The sequence below is a fragment of the Puma concolor genome, chromosome C1 (assembly GCF_028749965.1).
Source record: "Puma concolor isolate L17-30 chromosome C1, mPumCon1.1.hap2, whole genome shotgun sequence".
Classification (NCBI taxonomy): domain Eukaryota; kingdom Metazoa; phylum Chordata; class Mammalia; order Carnivora; family Felidae; genus Puma; species Puma concolor.
Genome location: NC_141674.1, coordinates 53,428,854 through 53,442,500, shown reverse-complemented (window position 1 = coordinate 53,442,500; position 13,647 = coordinate 53,428,854). Strand labels below are relative to the sequence as shown.

Sequence of the window (13,647 nt, the reverse complement as noted above, 5' to 3'; positions counted from 1 at the left end):
TATAAAATAAGGCAATGAGGATGGAGCCCTGGCTGCAGCATCTTCCAGATCCTCCAAGGTCTGGCCCACTGAGGTGAGAGATCCTGGCAGAAGAGTGTTGTTCTGGCTCCCAAGGGAGCATGCACCACCCTCAGCCTGGCCCCAGCCTGCACTTTCTCAAGTCCCAGTCACCTAGCCAGGAGGGTAATGGACTTTTGTTTAGAACCTTAGCACCATACTGAGGATCTACTATCAGATATGTATTATGAAAGGTACTGTCTACCAGAAAGGACTGAAAATAACACCGGAAAATAGTGTGTAATTCCTTATTGCTTTATTTTTTCCCTTGTTCTACAAAGCAATGCATGCTTAATTTAAAATTAAGAAAATTAATAAGGAAGTAAACATATCCCACTATTCCAGAACTAAGAGGTAAGTATTAACATTTATGTGTGAGCCCTTCTGTATCTTATGTATATAAAGAAGTAATGAACTATATTTTTTCCTTATTAATTCAAACAGCCCACAAGTTAACATATATTGTAAAAATTTTTAACAAGATGTGTATTTCTGGGACACATTTATATCCGATCCTATTCAAAAAGTGCTAATTCAAACTCAAGTCTTCAGACCCAGCAACATGTCTTGTGTTACTGAGCATATGGGAGGTAAAGAGGTAAGGAGTGAATCTGGAAACTAGAAAATGCAAGTTCCAGCTCTGTGCCCTGTGCCAGCTATGGAATCTTCCATAATTCATTTTCTCTGTCCACTCTATGCTCTTCCCTACTTTTTTTTTTTTTATGGAAAATATTTTCAGTAAACTTTTTTAAGAATTAACCCCACTTGCTCCAAAAGGCCTCTGACCAAAAAAACACAAAAACCCAAAAAAACAAAAAAAAACCCCCAAAAACAAAACAAAAAACAAAAACAAACAACAACAACAAAAACCAAATCCATTATATATTGCTCTAGACAATATGTGCTTGGCATATTTAGGTTGATCATTTAATTTAGCCAGAAGCTGGAGTTTTAATATCCTTAAGCAACAGAAGGCTTATAGTTCTTCCTTTCCAGGCTTACTTAGATTACTTGGTTTGTGTATACAACAACTCCCAAAGACCACAACTCTCCTCACGGACCAGGACTGGATGGGGTCCTAAAAGTAAATATTCTGTTCCTCTATCTTCTCTAGAGTTTTACATATCTGCAAGAGACCTGGAATTTGGGAAATACAGTTCTTCATGTTTAAGGATTAGATCCTTCATCTATCCAATAATAAGGGAAGCCTTAGGATCTCCTGAGCCTCAGATTTTTCTTTGGCAAAATCTGAGGATTGAAGCTGGTAGGTGATGTCTAAATGTTATTTCTAACTCTTAAAAGGGAAGCCTTTAGGTTCTGAAGCCCATCAACAAATGTACATAACAAGACAAATAGGGTGAGAAATATAGACTGGAATGCCAGGACAAGATAGCAGAGACACTATGTGCCTTTGGAACTATATATAACTATATACGCACAGGTACCCTAATAGTTATTACCACTGCATTTGAACAAAGCGCAACTTCAATATATAACATCCTGGCACCATTTCTTAGAAATGCTTCCTCATCATCCTTTCCAAAACACCAAAACAAATTAAAAATTGTAAATAGGGAATATAAATTCAGCACATTCTAATGCAAAGATGGGTCTCTAAAATAACCTTTAAAATAACGAGTGTAAAACTCCTAATAAATGAGACAATGGATTCAAGAGTCTAGCAAGGTATATGCCATATATATACTATACAGTAAACACTCAATACAGTTCAGCTGGATTTTCTTTTTCCTTTCCCTCTTCCAAGTGTCAACTTCCAGAAAGAAATATCCAATTTTAAGTATATGATATTTTCTGTTCAAATCTTAAGGGATAACATCTAAAGCAATACATTTATTCAGTGCGAATGTGGTGAAATACAGTTCACCTTTATAAGCCAAGAGATTACTGACCTGAATTTAAATCTCGTCCTGGATTGAAGGCCCGGCTATTAACAGTAGTAGAAAGTCGATCACAACTAATTGTTCTAGATACATTGGTGTTAAAGTTCCCATCAAATCTGAAACAATAGAATTAGCAATATTTACTTAGTGGTTATTAAATTCAGAAAAACCAACAAGATAATTCATACTGCATATGAACAGTAATAAACAGTATATTGTTTATTGTATATATCCAGCTCATAAACAGTAAATTGTGATTTAGATTTTAAATATTAAAAAATATCATTTCAGAACAATATGGGAAAAAACAACATCTGCTTCTAGGAGGCTTTAGAAGTCAAGTTCAATTCTAAGGAGATTAAAAAATAACAATCCTTTGACCCAATTCTCTCCCTAATGAATTTGAGTGAGGCACTATTGATAAAATCATACAGAAAACAGATTTGACAAAATCAGACAATAATTTTAAAAATGCAGACTTAAGCTCTGATGTAATATATGAAACGATTCTTTAAATTATCTTATCTGAAAACCAGTGATCAAGAACAAAAATAGTGAGTAATGAAGGAGAAAGAACGTTTGGGGCTTAGGCAACATCTAGACCTGAATCCCTGCTCTGTTCAATTTTCCTGAACCTTGGTTTTCTTATCCAGGGAAGAAAATTAAAAAGAGAGAGAGAGAGAAAGAGAGAGGAAGAGAGAGAGAGAGGAAAGAGAGAGAGAACAAAGTTCCTCTCCTGGTATAGAACACATAGTTTGTACCTTCTGGACTATAATATAAATAAAGCCAAAGCCTTTTTGATTTCCAGTGGTAGTTCAATGTTAGGGTTAGGGCTAGAACAATGTAAGTACTCTGGCTAGTTGCTGATCAATAAACACTAGTGTAATCAATGACTCATTTGCTACAGCAAACAGCAATCTGCAAGAAAATAAGAGGAAAATGTACCATCTCATTCACATACACTCCCTACAAGTTTTTATTCCCCCCATGAGTATTTTTAAGTGAACTTAATCCAGAAGTAACAAAAGCAAAAAACTTTGAATTTCTAAATAACTCATTTAGGATTTCATATACTGATAAGACTCATGAAATTTCTAAGAGTCCCCCCTCCAAACTAACTTAATCTGAAATTAGAGTTTTTAAAATGTTAAAATGTGTACGTACATCAATTTATAAATGCCATCAATGAAATTCCACGAACACAGGTAGAGAAACTATATGACCCGAAGATACACTCCTAAAAATCAAGATCCACTCAATTATTCATGTGAACTTTGAGGATCTGTCGATCCCATTTCACAATATATAAGAATTATTACGTTAAACTGATTGTATAAGCAAGGGGACTAGGTCTTCACGTGGTGTGTTGGGTTCTAAAACAAAAGTTAAACAGTTTTGTTTGGATACATATCATCTCAAAGGAGAAAGTAACTGGATTTTAAGAGACCTTTAGTTCAGCCTCCAACCCAGTACAGAATTATATCTTACATCAACATTGTCAACTGTGGCTCCAAGGACACAGTTGCTTCACCAACGTGGTTGCTCTTCCTTGGACCTGCTCCAATTTGTCTAGACAAGAGACTGCTGCCTCAAAAGCCACAGATGGAGAGGAAAGAAGAAATTAATACATTGGCAGCTGCCTGTGTGCATGCAGGCAAAGCAACATAATCTCACTAGCCCTCTCTCGTAGCATTTCAACATCTGTGCCGCAGGAGTGGCACTATACAAGGAACTCACCTGCTTGCCTTGCTCTAGATAGCCACATAAAATCTATTCCCTCACAAACTTTTTAATAAAAGACACGATAACGTTTTGGGCTCATGGGCTGGCTATACAGTCTCCATCACAACTGCTAAAACTCTGTCACTGTAGTGTGAAAGCAGCCAAAGAGCATTCACAAAGAAGGAGTATGGCTGTGTTCCAAAATACCTTAATTTTCAAAAACAGGCAGGGTGCCAGACTTGTTTCACCCCTGGCCCAGATCAGGGCAGTCCAGGAGAATTCTCTGTAATGATGACCATGTATTATTTTTGCAGTGTCCCTATGGTAGCTACATGTGGTTGCTGAGCATTTGAAATGTGCCTAATGTAACTTAAACACTAAATTTTTAAAGATTTTAATTCCAGTTAACATATGAAATTTTCTATTGTATAATCACTGAGTAGTGGCTACCATTTTGGACAAGTGCAATTATCGAAGTTTCTCTTGATTATTTACCCAGTCTTCCTTCAAGTCTTTATTCACTTATTATTTCCCCAGAAAGTCCTGTCCTAACTGTGGATGGTTTCTCATTCTATGCCAAGTGCCTCCATCTTATCTCAAAGCATGTGCCATAATTAAAAAAAATAAAAAATATTCTATTTCAGAGAAAGAGAGAGGGCACAAGCTCATTATAACGAGCAAATTATCTTATTTTTAATTTTTATTTTTTTGCCTTTTCCATATATCAAATAAAGACAGGTCAAGTTAGAGGTGAGATGCCAAAGGTTTTGGTATGGAAGGCTTCTTGTGTAAATCCTACCACATGGCACTTGAACTCCCAATTCTTTCTAAAACCTTTTCACATATCTGAGAAGTCTTAGTTCCCCCAATGGGACTCTAAGTTACTTGAGGATTTGTATTTCTCTCTCAGGTCTAACACACTGCTGGCAATGTGTGGTATTCCATAGATTCTTATTGGTGACAAATGAGGAAGGGCAGAGAGGTAGTCACTGGAAAGCTCTGGGTATTTTACCCAGTCATATTCATGGAACATCTATGATGAACAAGGCACTGCCACTGTGGCAAAGCATGGTTATGTCATGGTCAGCAGCATGGACTTGAGCAGTAACCAGACCTGCACTGGACTTTGCATTTAAATTCCATCTTGCACATAACTTACGTTTTCTAAGCCTGTTTTTCTCATCTGTAAAATGGTGATAACAATAGCACCTATTTCATAAGGTTGTGTTAAGAATTAAATCAGAAAATGGCTCTTAAAAGCCTGTCACATAGTGAGCATTTAATAAGTAATAAGAACTACGAATGGATGGGTTAGTAATGGTAACAGCAGCTACTAAGTGTTCATCATATGTCAGGCATATTCCAAGTATTTCACACGGATAAACTCAATGTGATCCTCACAAAGCCTAGGAAAAGTACTATTATCATCTCCATTTGAATGCCTGGAAACTGAGGCACAGAAATGTTAAATCAAGAAGCCCAAGGTCGCAGTTGGGAAGCAAACAGAACCAAGATGTAAACATACACTTGAGCTCTCCTTCATAATGAATATGTTACAACATATCTCAATAAATCAACAAATAAATCATCCTTGACATTACCTAAAATAGCTGAAGTAGAATTCAATTCTCTCAGAGGAAAAGGTTACTCTGAAAGATTGTAGGGCATAGGGGAAATCTTTGCTTTTTACTTAATAGAAAATGACAGTGGCTAAACATAAGGCTTCACAATGCATAGCTACAGAGAAAGAGTTCTCTACTCACAAAGATAAGGATTTAGAGGAAAAGGAAGAAAATATTCAAGGCAGGTGTTCTTTACTAATTGTTAATAAAGTGAATGCTCACTACTGGCATAGCTATGAAATTGGCCATTAGGGAGTTGTTTTTTATTATTTCATTCTAGAAAAGCCTCAAGTTCCCCTCCCAAATCTGAGGGGTTTCAAGAGAGTCAGTGGATAGGAGAGCCAGCATGTACATTCCTTGCACAGAGAAGAGATACAGCAGACCTGGTGCCAGCTCAAACCAGTTTTCTCCTTTTCCTGGTACTAAACTCCTCTGAAAGAAAGACCCTTGCATTCTGAGAACCTTGAACAAATGGCTTATGTACAACAAAGGTAATAGAATGAAGACAATACCAAGAAGAAAAACTGCACCAAATTCTGAAAATTCTCAGGGCAGTTAACATAGGATGCACAATGCCACAACTGTAGTTTTACTGTAAATGTGGATAAGACGTAACACTGAAACACAGCTCAGGAAAGCCCCAACTGATGTGTGCAAACACACAGGCTTCCAGAGACCAAACCTGATCCAGACCTGATCCAATAAAATGTGAAATACCTGAAGAAGTTCTTTTCTCTGAAGGAATCCATAGAACAATCCTGATGTCTTAGCATTAAATAACCACCTTGCAGGAGAACCCCAGCCAGAGGGCAATCTGACTTGTGTCTTGTTCGCTCAAGGACAAGAGGGTTCTGAAAGTTTAGCAGGAAGGGATGAACAGCTTGTTACCTCATTTTGGAACGTGATTTAATTCTTGCTCTCTGGGTAACCTGAATGAAGTGAATGCTGATGGTTTTAAGTTAATTTTCTCCTAGTAAGCCCCCACATTCTGATATTTAAAGAATTCAGAGACCTGTCAACCACTCTCTTTCCTCCTGCTTCCTGCTGGATGCTATTCTTTAAGTGGTAACAGTCTCTCAATAGTCTCAGTTGTCTTGAGTTCCTTCACATGTGCTGAACCTCAGCCATAGAGCATGCACTCCCCAGCTGGGTTAACACTGAAGTGCCCAGAAATAAACATCACTCTGCTTCTGTCTCTGCCTAGACTGCTGACCTGCCAGTCAGGTAAGGAAGCAGGTGTCAACAGGGGGCTTAGAGATACAGGAGAACAGTGTGTCCCGAGCTGCTGAGCCAGCTAGGAGAAAAAGCAAGAGCAAAAACCCTGTGATTATCTCTTAACCCTCCACTCGCCCACACTCACTAGTATCTTCTCTTCTGGACTCCAGATTCCTCCTGGACTCTAAACACAGGAGTAAAACATGCTTGGCCGTTATATTAGCCACCTCCAGATCCCAGAGAAACAGTTGCCTTGACTACGATGGGAATGCATTTTATGCACCTGTGCCTCTTGTAAATACTATTTATAGAAAGAAACATACTACTCACCCTGATTTGGGGACTATGAGAAACATAAAGTTACTGCTTACAATACTTTATAGAAACATGTCAGTTATGCTTAAGGGTTACCTACAAGATTTTTCATTGAGAAGTATATTAGCTGCCAGTCACATTTATAGTATTCCAGCTTTATGGAAAAGGTCAAGTACTGGTAAAATCATAGATTTTCGTATAAAATGAGCAGGGCAATTCAACTTTATATCTGTATTTTAAAAAAGGAATTTATAATAAGAGAATGATCCTATCTAAATCTCCTATAGACCCTCACTTGAAAAAAAGGAGATATTGGATTATGACTGCTTTCTATACTTATTTTCATAAGATAAAACCAGCGCCTGAAATTTAGTTTCAAATAATTCTATCTTTCCTATGCCTGTAAGTTTGAAAAGGAAAGAAAAAAAAAAAAAACTTCCTTCTGGATTTACTTTCATGAACAACTGATCGAAACTGCATCCCGAGGGAGAAAACAGAACTGTGACTCCCACTTTGATCTCTTCCCCATGGAGAAATTCACTCCCTGCCTGGCTTGCAAGATGTTCATTTGATTGACGTTTGCTCTGATGTGCAAACTGCTTTGAACTTCAGACATTTAATTCCCATCAGGCTGCAGTCATTTTTATTCTCCTTCAACAGGATTTACAAGCAGGAGATCAGCAAATGTAGAAGATAAAATAAATTTGCAGAAGCTTTGAATCTTACATCAAAACAGTGTTCAAGTGAGTTCCAATTGGATTTCATTCAGCCACGATTCACAGTGTAAATCAACTTTTCAGTGGAGTCCCAGTTTAGAAAGAAAAAGATATAAAGGAGAGAGACACATACACCAGTTGGGATTTACTTCCTGAGTCTCTTTTTTGGTCTTTGTTTAAATTTCCTATGGAAGGTGATTTGCCAGGCAAATCACTCAGAACCCTGGGTTTTCCTCAACATTTCCAAGGAAGCCTGCCCAATTTATCACTTTGCACACAAAAACCACACCCACAGTGTGGATTCCCAGGGTGGTGGTGAAATGCGATATTGCTCACGGACACATTTTTAAGGCAGTAATTGAAAAAGCAAATCCCCGAGGATCTCTCAGAAGAGCCAGGCTCAAACTGCCAGTTGAGTCCATTAACAAAGCAACTATGATGACAGCTAATGGGCTAGGGAATGTTTTTTACTTGTTTGCTTGTTTTTAATCACTGCTAAAATGCCGAGACAGGTGCAAAAGGTTAAAAACAAAAAATCCCACTATTTCTTCCTGAAGTAGAATCTGGTATTGGATCAGAAGCTGGTGGAACAGACACAGTGAGGCTGCCAATGAATTGACAACACAAGGCTGGCCCTTGCTGCTAGGGCTGTTCAACCACCAAGCTCCACTTTAGGAAGAGCACACATCTTTCTGGTAAGCACGGGAGGCAAAATCCCTTGACCGGTAAGCAGCTGTCAGAGTCTCTCAAAGACCATCTGGACCCTGGGAAGTGACCATGTCTTCCAGACCCCTTGGTCCTAGTAACAACCTAACAGTGTCTGGTCTGCCATAATAGGGAGACATCATTTCGCCTCCATCCAAACAGGTTCCTGCTCATTCTTTCTGGGAAGTGTCTGCTCTCCAAATATTTGAGCAACACCAGTTGAAAAGAATTAAACAAGAACCCCCTTATCTTCCACTTAACCACCCATGAGAATAAAGTTAAACAAAGAGAGAGCTAAGATAAAAATCAAACATCTGCACTGGCAAATATTTAAACTCTCTGAATGGTAGAAGAAAGGGGTAAGAGTAGGATCACTTCAAAAAGGAACTATCACATTTATAAAGTAAATGATACTTGAACGCCCCCAACCGAGTTTACTTATTCAAACACCTAAATTAATGGGCAAACTGAAAAGCTGTCAAATAACGTGTAATCATGGTCCGAGAAATGGTTTTTCCTTCCATCTCTGCAGAGATTGGGGAGATAAGTCACATTCTTGTTGTTCTTATCAGTATTAAGGATTAAACCTTCAGGTTTCAGCAACTCAGCCACAGCAGAAACATGGCCAGTGTCAAACACCCTTGCAAGGTAAGGCTTGCAGAGCAACAAAGTCTCTCTTTCTCTATGAAAGTCTAAGTATCATACAAACCAGGCCCATTTCTTTTTCACCATTTTCCCACCACAACAGATTGCTGAGAGAAGGCCCTGCTGTGATTGTATGTCTCCTGGCTAGATTCAAAATGGCAGTATTATTCATTTAATCCACTTTCTCACGCAAGCTTGAAAAATTGCACAGGTGACATCTAGGGGAATTGGAAGTGGATCCATGACCACATTAAACATTTATCCTTATCTTCCTCATCACCAGGTTGTTGCAGGGGTGCATGAAGAAGAAAGAAGGGAACCTGAAGGAAAAAAAAAACCCAAAACACAAGCAGGTGGACACAGGCCTGGTGGGACCCAAAGGTTCCCTTCGTGCTATTCTGCAGCCCATGTCCATCCTGCCAACTTGACCTCCAAGAAGGGCTTAAGTTGCTGTACATTTATTTATACACTTCCCTCCCTTGCTAAGAAGACACAAAGAGAGACCCTTTCCTGTGTTTATCCCCAGAGCCTGTGGCCCAGAGTTGGCTGTGAAGAGCAAGATATTAGTTAATAAATGTCTGCTGGATGAATAAATGCAGGAAACCTAAGAGGTGGAGACTTCCTGGGACTAGAGATTGGAAATTTGTGTGCTTTCTTCCTTCGTAAATAGCAGACAACTGTGAGTGGTAGGACACAGACATCAAAGAGAAGCACTAAGAATCTCCAAGTTAGCAGATGACCTTGTAGATGAACTGGCCTAATCTCTCAGGCACATGGGCCCTGAAGAAGGAAGAGGCCTGTCCAAATCTCCCTGTAAAAGAAACAGGAAATGTAAGATGTGGAATACTTAGGACTGTGTCCTCAAAAAGAATTACTGACATGATATCAGGAAGTTAATAAAGCTATGTGTGTGCATCACCTTATTAGGAAAGTAGGGTCCCCCCAAACAGATTTTAGAATGGTTTTTAAATCTTGGCGTTCTTTGAAGACACGGTGATATTTTTGCACAATAAACATATAAAAAGCCCAAGGAAAACTTCTAGTCCTTTGTTATCACAGGGTTGATTTCTTAAAGCTAGTAGAGTCCACTAGCTAGTTTCTTTTAGAGATGAGATTTTCTAAAAAGGAAGGAGAGAAGGAAGAAAAGAAAATCACAGGATCTACTCTCTCCCTAAAATCTGCAAAAGGCCACTGGTGAAGGTCAGTATTCTAAGCAGAGTGGCAGGTCTCCCTTCTTTTAGTAAAGGTCACACAAGGAAAACTCCAGAAAGCAGGACTTTCAGCAGACCCAGATGCAGGTATGCTTTCTGCTGGGAGGATGTTCATCAACAGTCCTAAATGTACAGGTACCTATCCCCCTGCCACCACCACCACACACATGGACGGAAAGGACATAAATTACCGCAGGAACACGGTTTTAACACTGAGAAACAAACTAACCAGACTTTGGGAGATTTACATTCAGCCAATTTAGAAACTTCAGAGGGTCATACAACAGCCTCTAGTGAAATTCTAAGAAGGAAAACATAGTTTAGCATTTCAATTGGCAGCTAAGCCATTCCAATTTTACCACAGGTCAAAATATTGTCATTTAAAAAAATGATGTCAGGGGCGCCTGGGTGGCTCAGTCAGTTAAGCATCTGACTTTGGTTCAGGTCGTGATTTCACGGTTCCTGAGTTCGAGCCCTGCATTGGAGACTCTGCTGTCAGTGCAGAGCCCACTTTGGATCCTTGGTCTCTCTCTCTCTCTCAAAAATAAACATTTAAAAAAAATGATTTGAAATCAGGCAATCCACATTCTAAATCCTGCTCCCTGAGCCTGGATACAACCTCTGAGCCTGCTTCTTCATGGGCACAATGGGGGTGGGGAGGAGCAGATAGCTGTTAAGATCATTTGAATAATCTAAGTAAAATAACATTCATTTTTTAATGTTTATTTTTGAGAGAGAAAGAGACAGAATGCAAGTGGGGGAGGGGCGGAGAGAGACAGAGAGAGAGACACAGAATCTGAATCAGGCTCCAGGCTCTAGCTGTCAGCATAGAGCCCGACTGACACGGGGTTCAAACCCATGAACTAGAAGATCATGACCTGTGAAGTCGGAAGCCCCACCTACTGAGCCACCCAGGCTCCCCAGTAGAACAACACTTATAAGAGTAAAACCCAAGAAAGTATTTTACTAAGTATAAGCATATGTAACTCTTACATAAGTTAAATAATGTCACTTAGTTGGCCTTCTGAAATGTAAAACATTCTGTAAAATCTTTGTTGAATTCTGAGCTCAAGTGAAGTCCTTCTGATGCTAATATTCATAAAGACAGTATCTGTAACATTTCACCTGCCTGCAGGTAGTAATCATTTTTAAAAGGACTGGAGATGAAAGTTTGAGATAAGGGAGAACAACTTGAAAGGCTAAGATGGGTCATATAGCACTTTAAGGGCAAAAACACAAAACACACCTTCTTGGGGGAAAGAACAAGATCTGCAATAAAAATTAAACTCAGTTTGTTAAGGACCATGCTTGTCATGTTATTTGACCTTGTGACATGGAAAGAACAAAACAGCAAGAGTCATAAATGGAAAAGCACCTGGCTAAGTCACAATGTTTTATTTTTCTTAAGAACATAATAATTCTTATTATAAGAAAATGTGTACAGGGTTAGATACTTTACATCATTTTTTTTCATGTGTACTACCTTAAAACAAGTGGGGAAAAATAGGAGTTGCACACATGTGGTCAGCTACTATGCCTAGAAATCTTATTTTAAACAAAACTTAACTATGTATCAGCACGACATTAAAACTATACAATTTGGGGCACCTGGGTGGCTCAGTTGCTTAAGCATCTGACTTCAGCTCAGGTCATGAAGCATCAGCTTCAGCTCATGAGTTTCAGTCTAGTGTCAGGCTCTGTGCCGACAGCTCAGAGCCTGGAGCCCGCTTCAGATTCTGTGTCTACCCCTCCTTGGGCCGGCTCTCTCCCCTTCCCCCACTCACGCTCTCTCTTTCCTTCAAAAATAAACATTAAAGAAAAATCACATACAACTACACATTTCAACCTGGCCCTCTCTCCTGAACTGCCATGGCATATAACATAGTTGTGGGTGGAGGGGGATATCTGTGGGATGAAAATAAAATGATGCTACAGGAGAATCTCAACTCCTCACCAAACACCTCCCCAGAATGATCTGTGTGCAACTCAAAAATCAAAATCAGCATGTTCCAATTGAATTCATCTTCCTCTTGAAAATCTTTTGCTGGGGCACCTGGCTGGCTCAGTCAGTAAAGCATGCTACACTTGATCTCAGGGTCTGGAGTTCAAGCCCCACATTAGGCATAGAGCCTACCTATTAAAAAAAAAATCTTTTGCCCTTATTTTCACTTTCTAATTAATAGATTTCTATCCGCTGAGATGCTCGATTTAAAATTTAAAACCGTCTTTTCAAATCTTTCTCTGCACCTAAATCTCCAATGAAATCTAGCTGACATCTTGAAGTGTCATTACTTTTCTCCTGGATTAGGATGGCCCAACTTGACCAGCAACTTGCCTCTCCACCCCAACTTATCCTTCCTTTGCCAACTAATTAACCTGCCCAAGTCTCAGACTGACAATAGCCTTTCTTTTCTTTAAAATCTACTGTTTACAGAGAAAAAATTTGTCCAGTCGGCCAAGGATTTTGAGCCCAGCCCAGCACAGCTCTTATCCATTACTCCAGCTCTGTCCTCCACTTCTGCATGCTCGGTTCTTTATGATGCTCACGCTCTTTTTCATCTGCAGCATTCTTTCCTAGATCTGTAGGAGTTCCACTCTTCAGGGCCTCAACTACCACCTCTCTACTGAGACTGAGTGCTCACAGGCCTCTGTTCATAATCTCTTTTTCTTCTAAAGGAGACTTTAGATTTTTCATGGTACTTGACACAGTCTGCTTAGCTTACTCTAATGGCCTGTGAGTTCCTGAAAGAATGGACTGTTTTTATTCATCTTTGTCTTTCGGACAGTTTCTAGTACAATGTCTTGCACATTAGCTGCCTCGAACAGGATCCAGATGAGGTGAAAATGATATATATGGGTATTTGGAAAATTCACGTTTTTAAATTTACCTTACATATAACCAGTTATTTTTATATAGTAATTATTCATATCTATTATTACTATATTAATGATTAAATCTAACTGGCCAACATCAACTTAAGTTTTCTAACAGAGCTTCTAACAATCAAGTAACACTCAGATGAAAACAACTATTATAAATGGGCATAAAAGTACTTGAATTTCCTGTCTAGAGCTAAAGTAGCTCAATAATTCTGTTATCATCGTTACTACCAGTACTCAAAAACTAAAGATGAAATCAGGCTTGCTGCCATGCACTAACTCCTTCAGCAGATATTTAATGGAGACTTGTTCAAGCAAGGTGTTGAATCTGACTGGGTCCCTGAACTCAAATGTAACTAAAAAGAAAGATGAGAGAGCATACGATGTACAAATATAACTTAGAATCTGGAATCAACCACTCTCACAGTTACTAGAATCAACTTCAGTTGATCGCCTTTAGTTCCTCCCTCTTTCAACACCCAAGAGAGTGGGTGCCCATAGCCATATTCATGCCCCCACTTGTTCCCTGCCTATATAAATGCAATCAAACTAGGTCTTCTACTTGCTACATGGTCGACAGGTAAAATCCCCTTAAAGGGGATCTTCATTTCGTTCCCTTTCTCAAAAATACTTAATTCTCTCATTCAACTGTTATTTA

The 13,647-nt window shown here is 39.0% G+C and overlaps 1 protein-coding gene across 2 annotated transcripts in view; it reads right to left on the bottom strand.

The window, feature by feature from the left end:
* Positions 1-13,647, bottom strand: part of CACHD1 (cache domain containing 1) — a 212,150-nt gene that overhangs the window by 73,909 nt on the left and 124,594 nt on the right. The window contains exons 1-2 of one of the 2 annotated variants that reach the window (XM_086717197.1): positions 6,020-6,132; positions 1,968-2,074 (exon numbers count right to left, since the gene is read on the bottom strand). In XM_086717197.1, the coding sequence (XP_086573323.1) occupies positions 1,968-2,074; positions 6,020-6,075 (163 nt within the window). In that variant the 5' untranslated portion in view covers positions 6,076-6,132. Of the gene's footprint in view, positions 1-1,967; positions 2,075-6,019; positions 6,133-13,647 lie in introns of those variants that run through there. The other variant, XM_086717196.1, reaches the window with a different exon arrangement.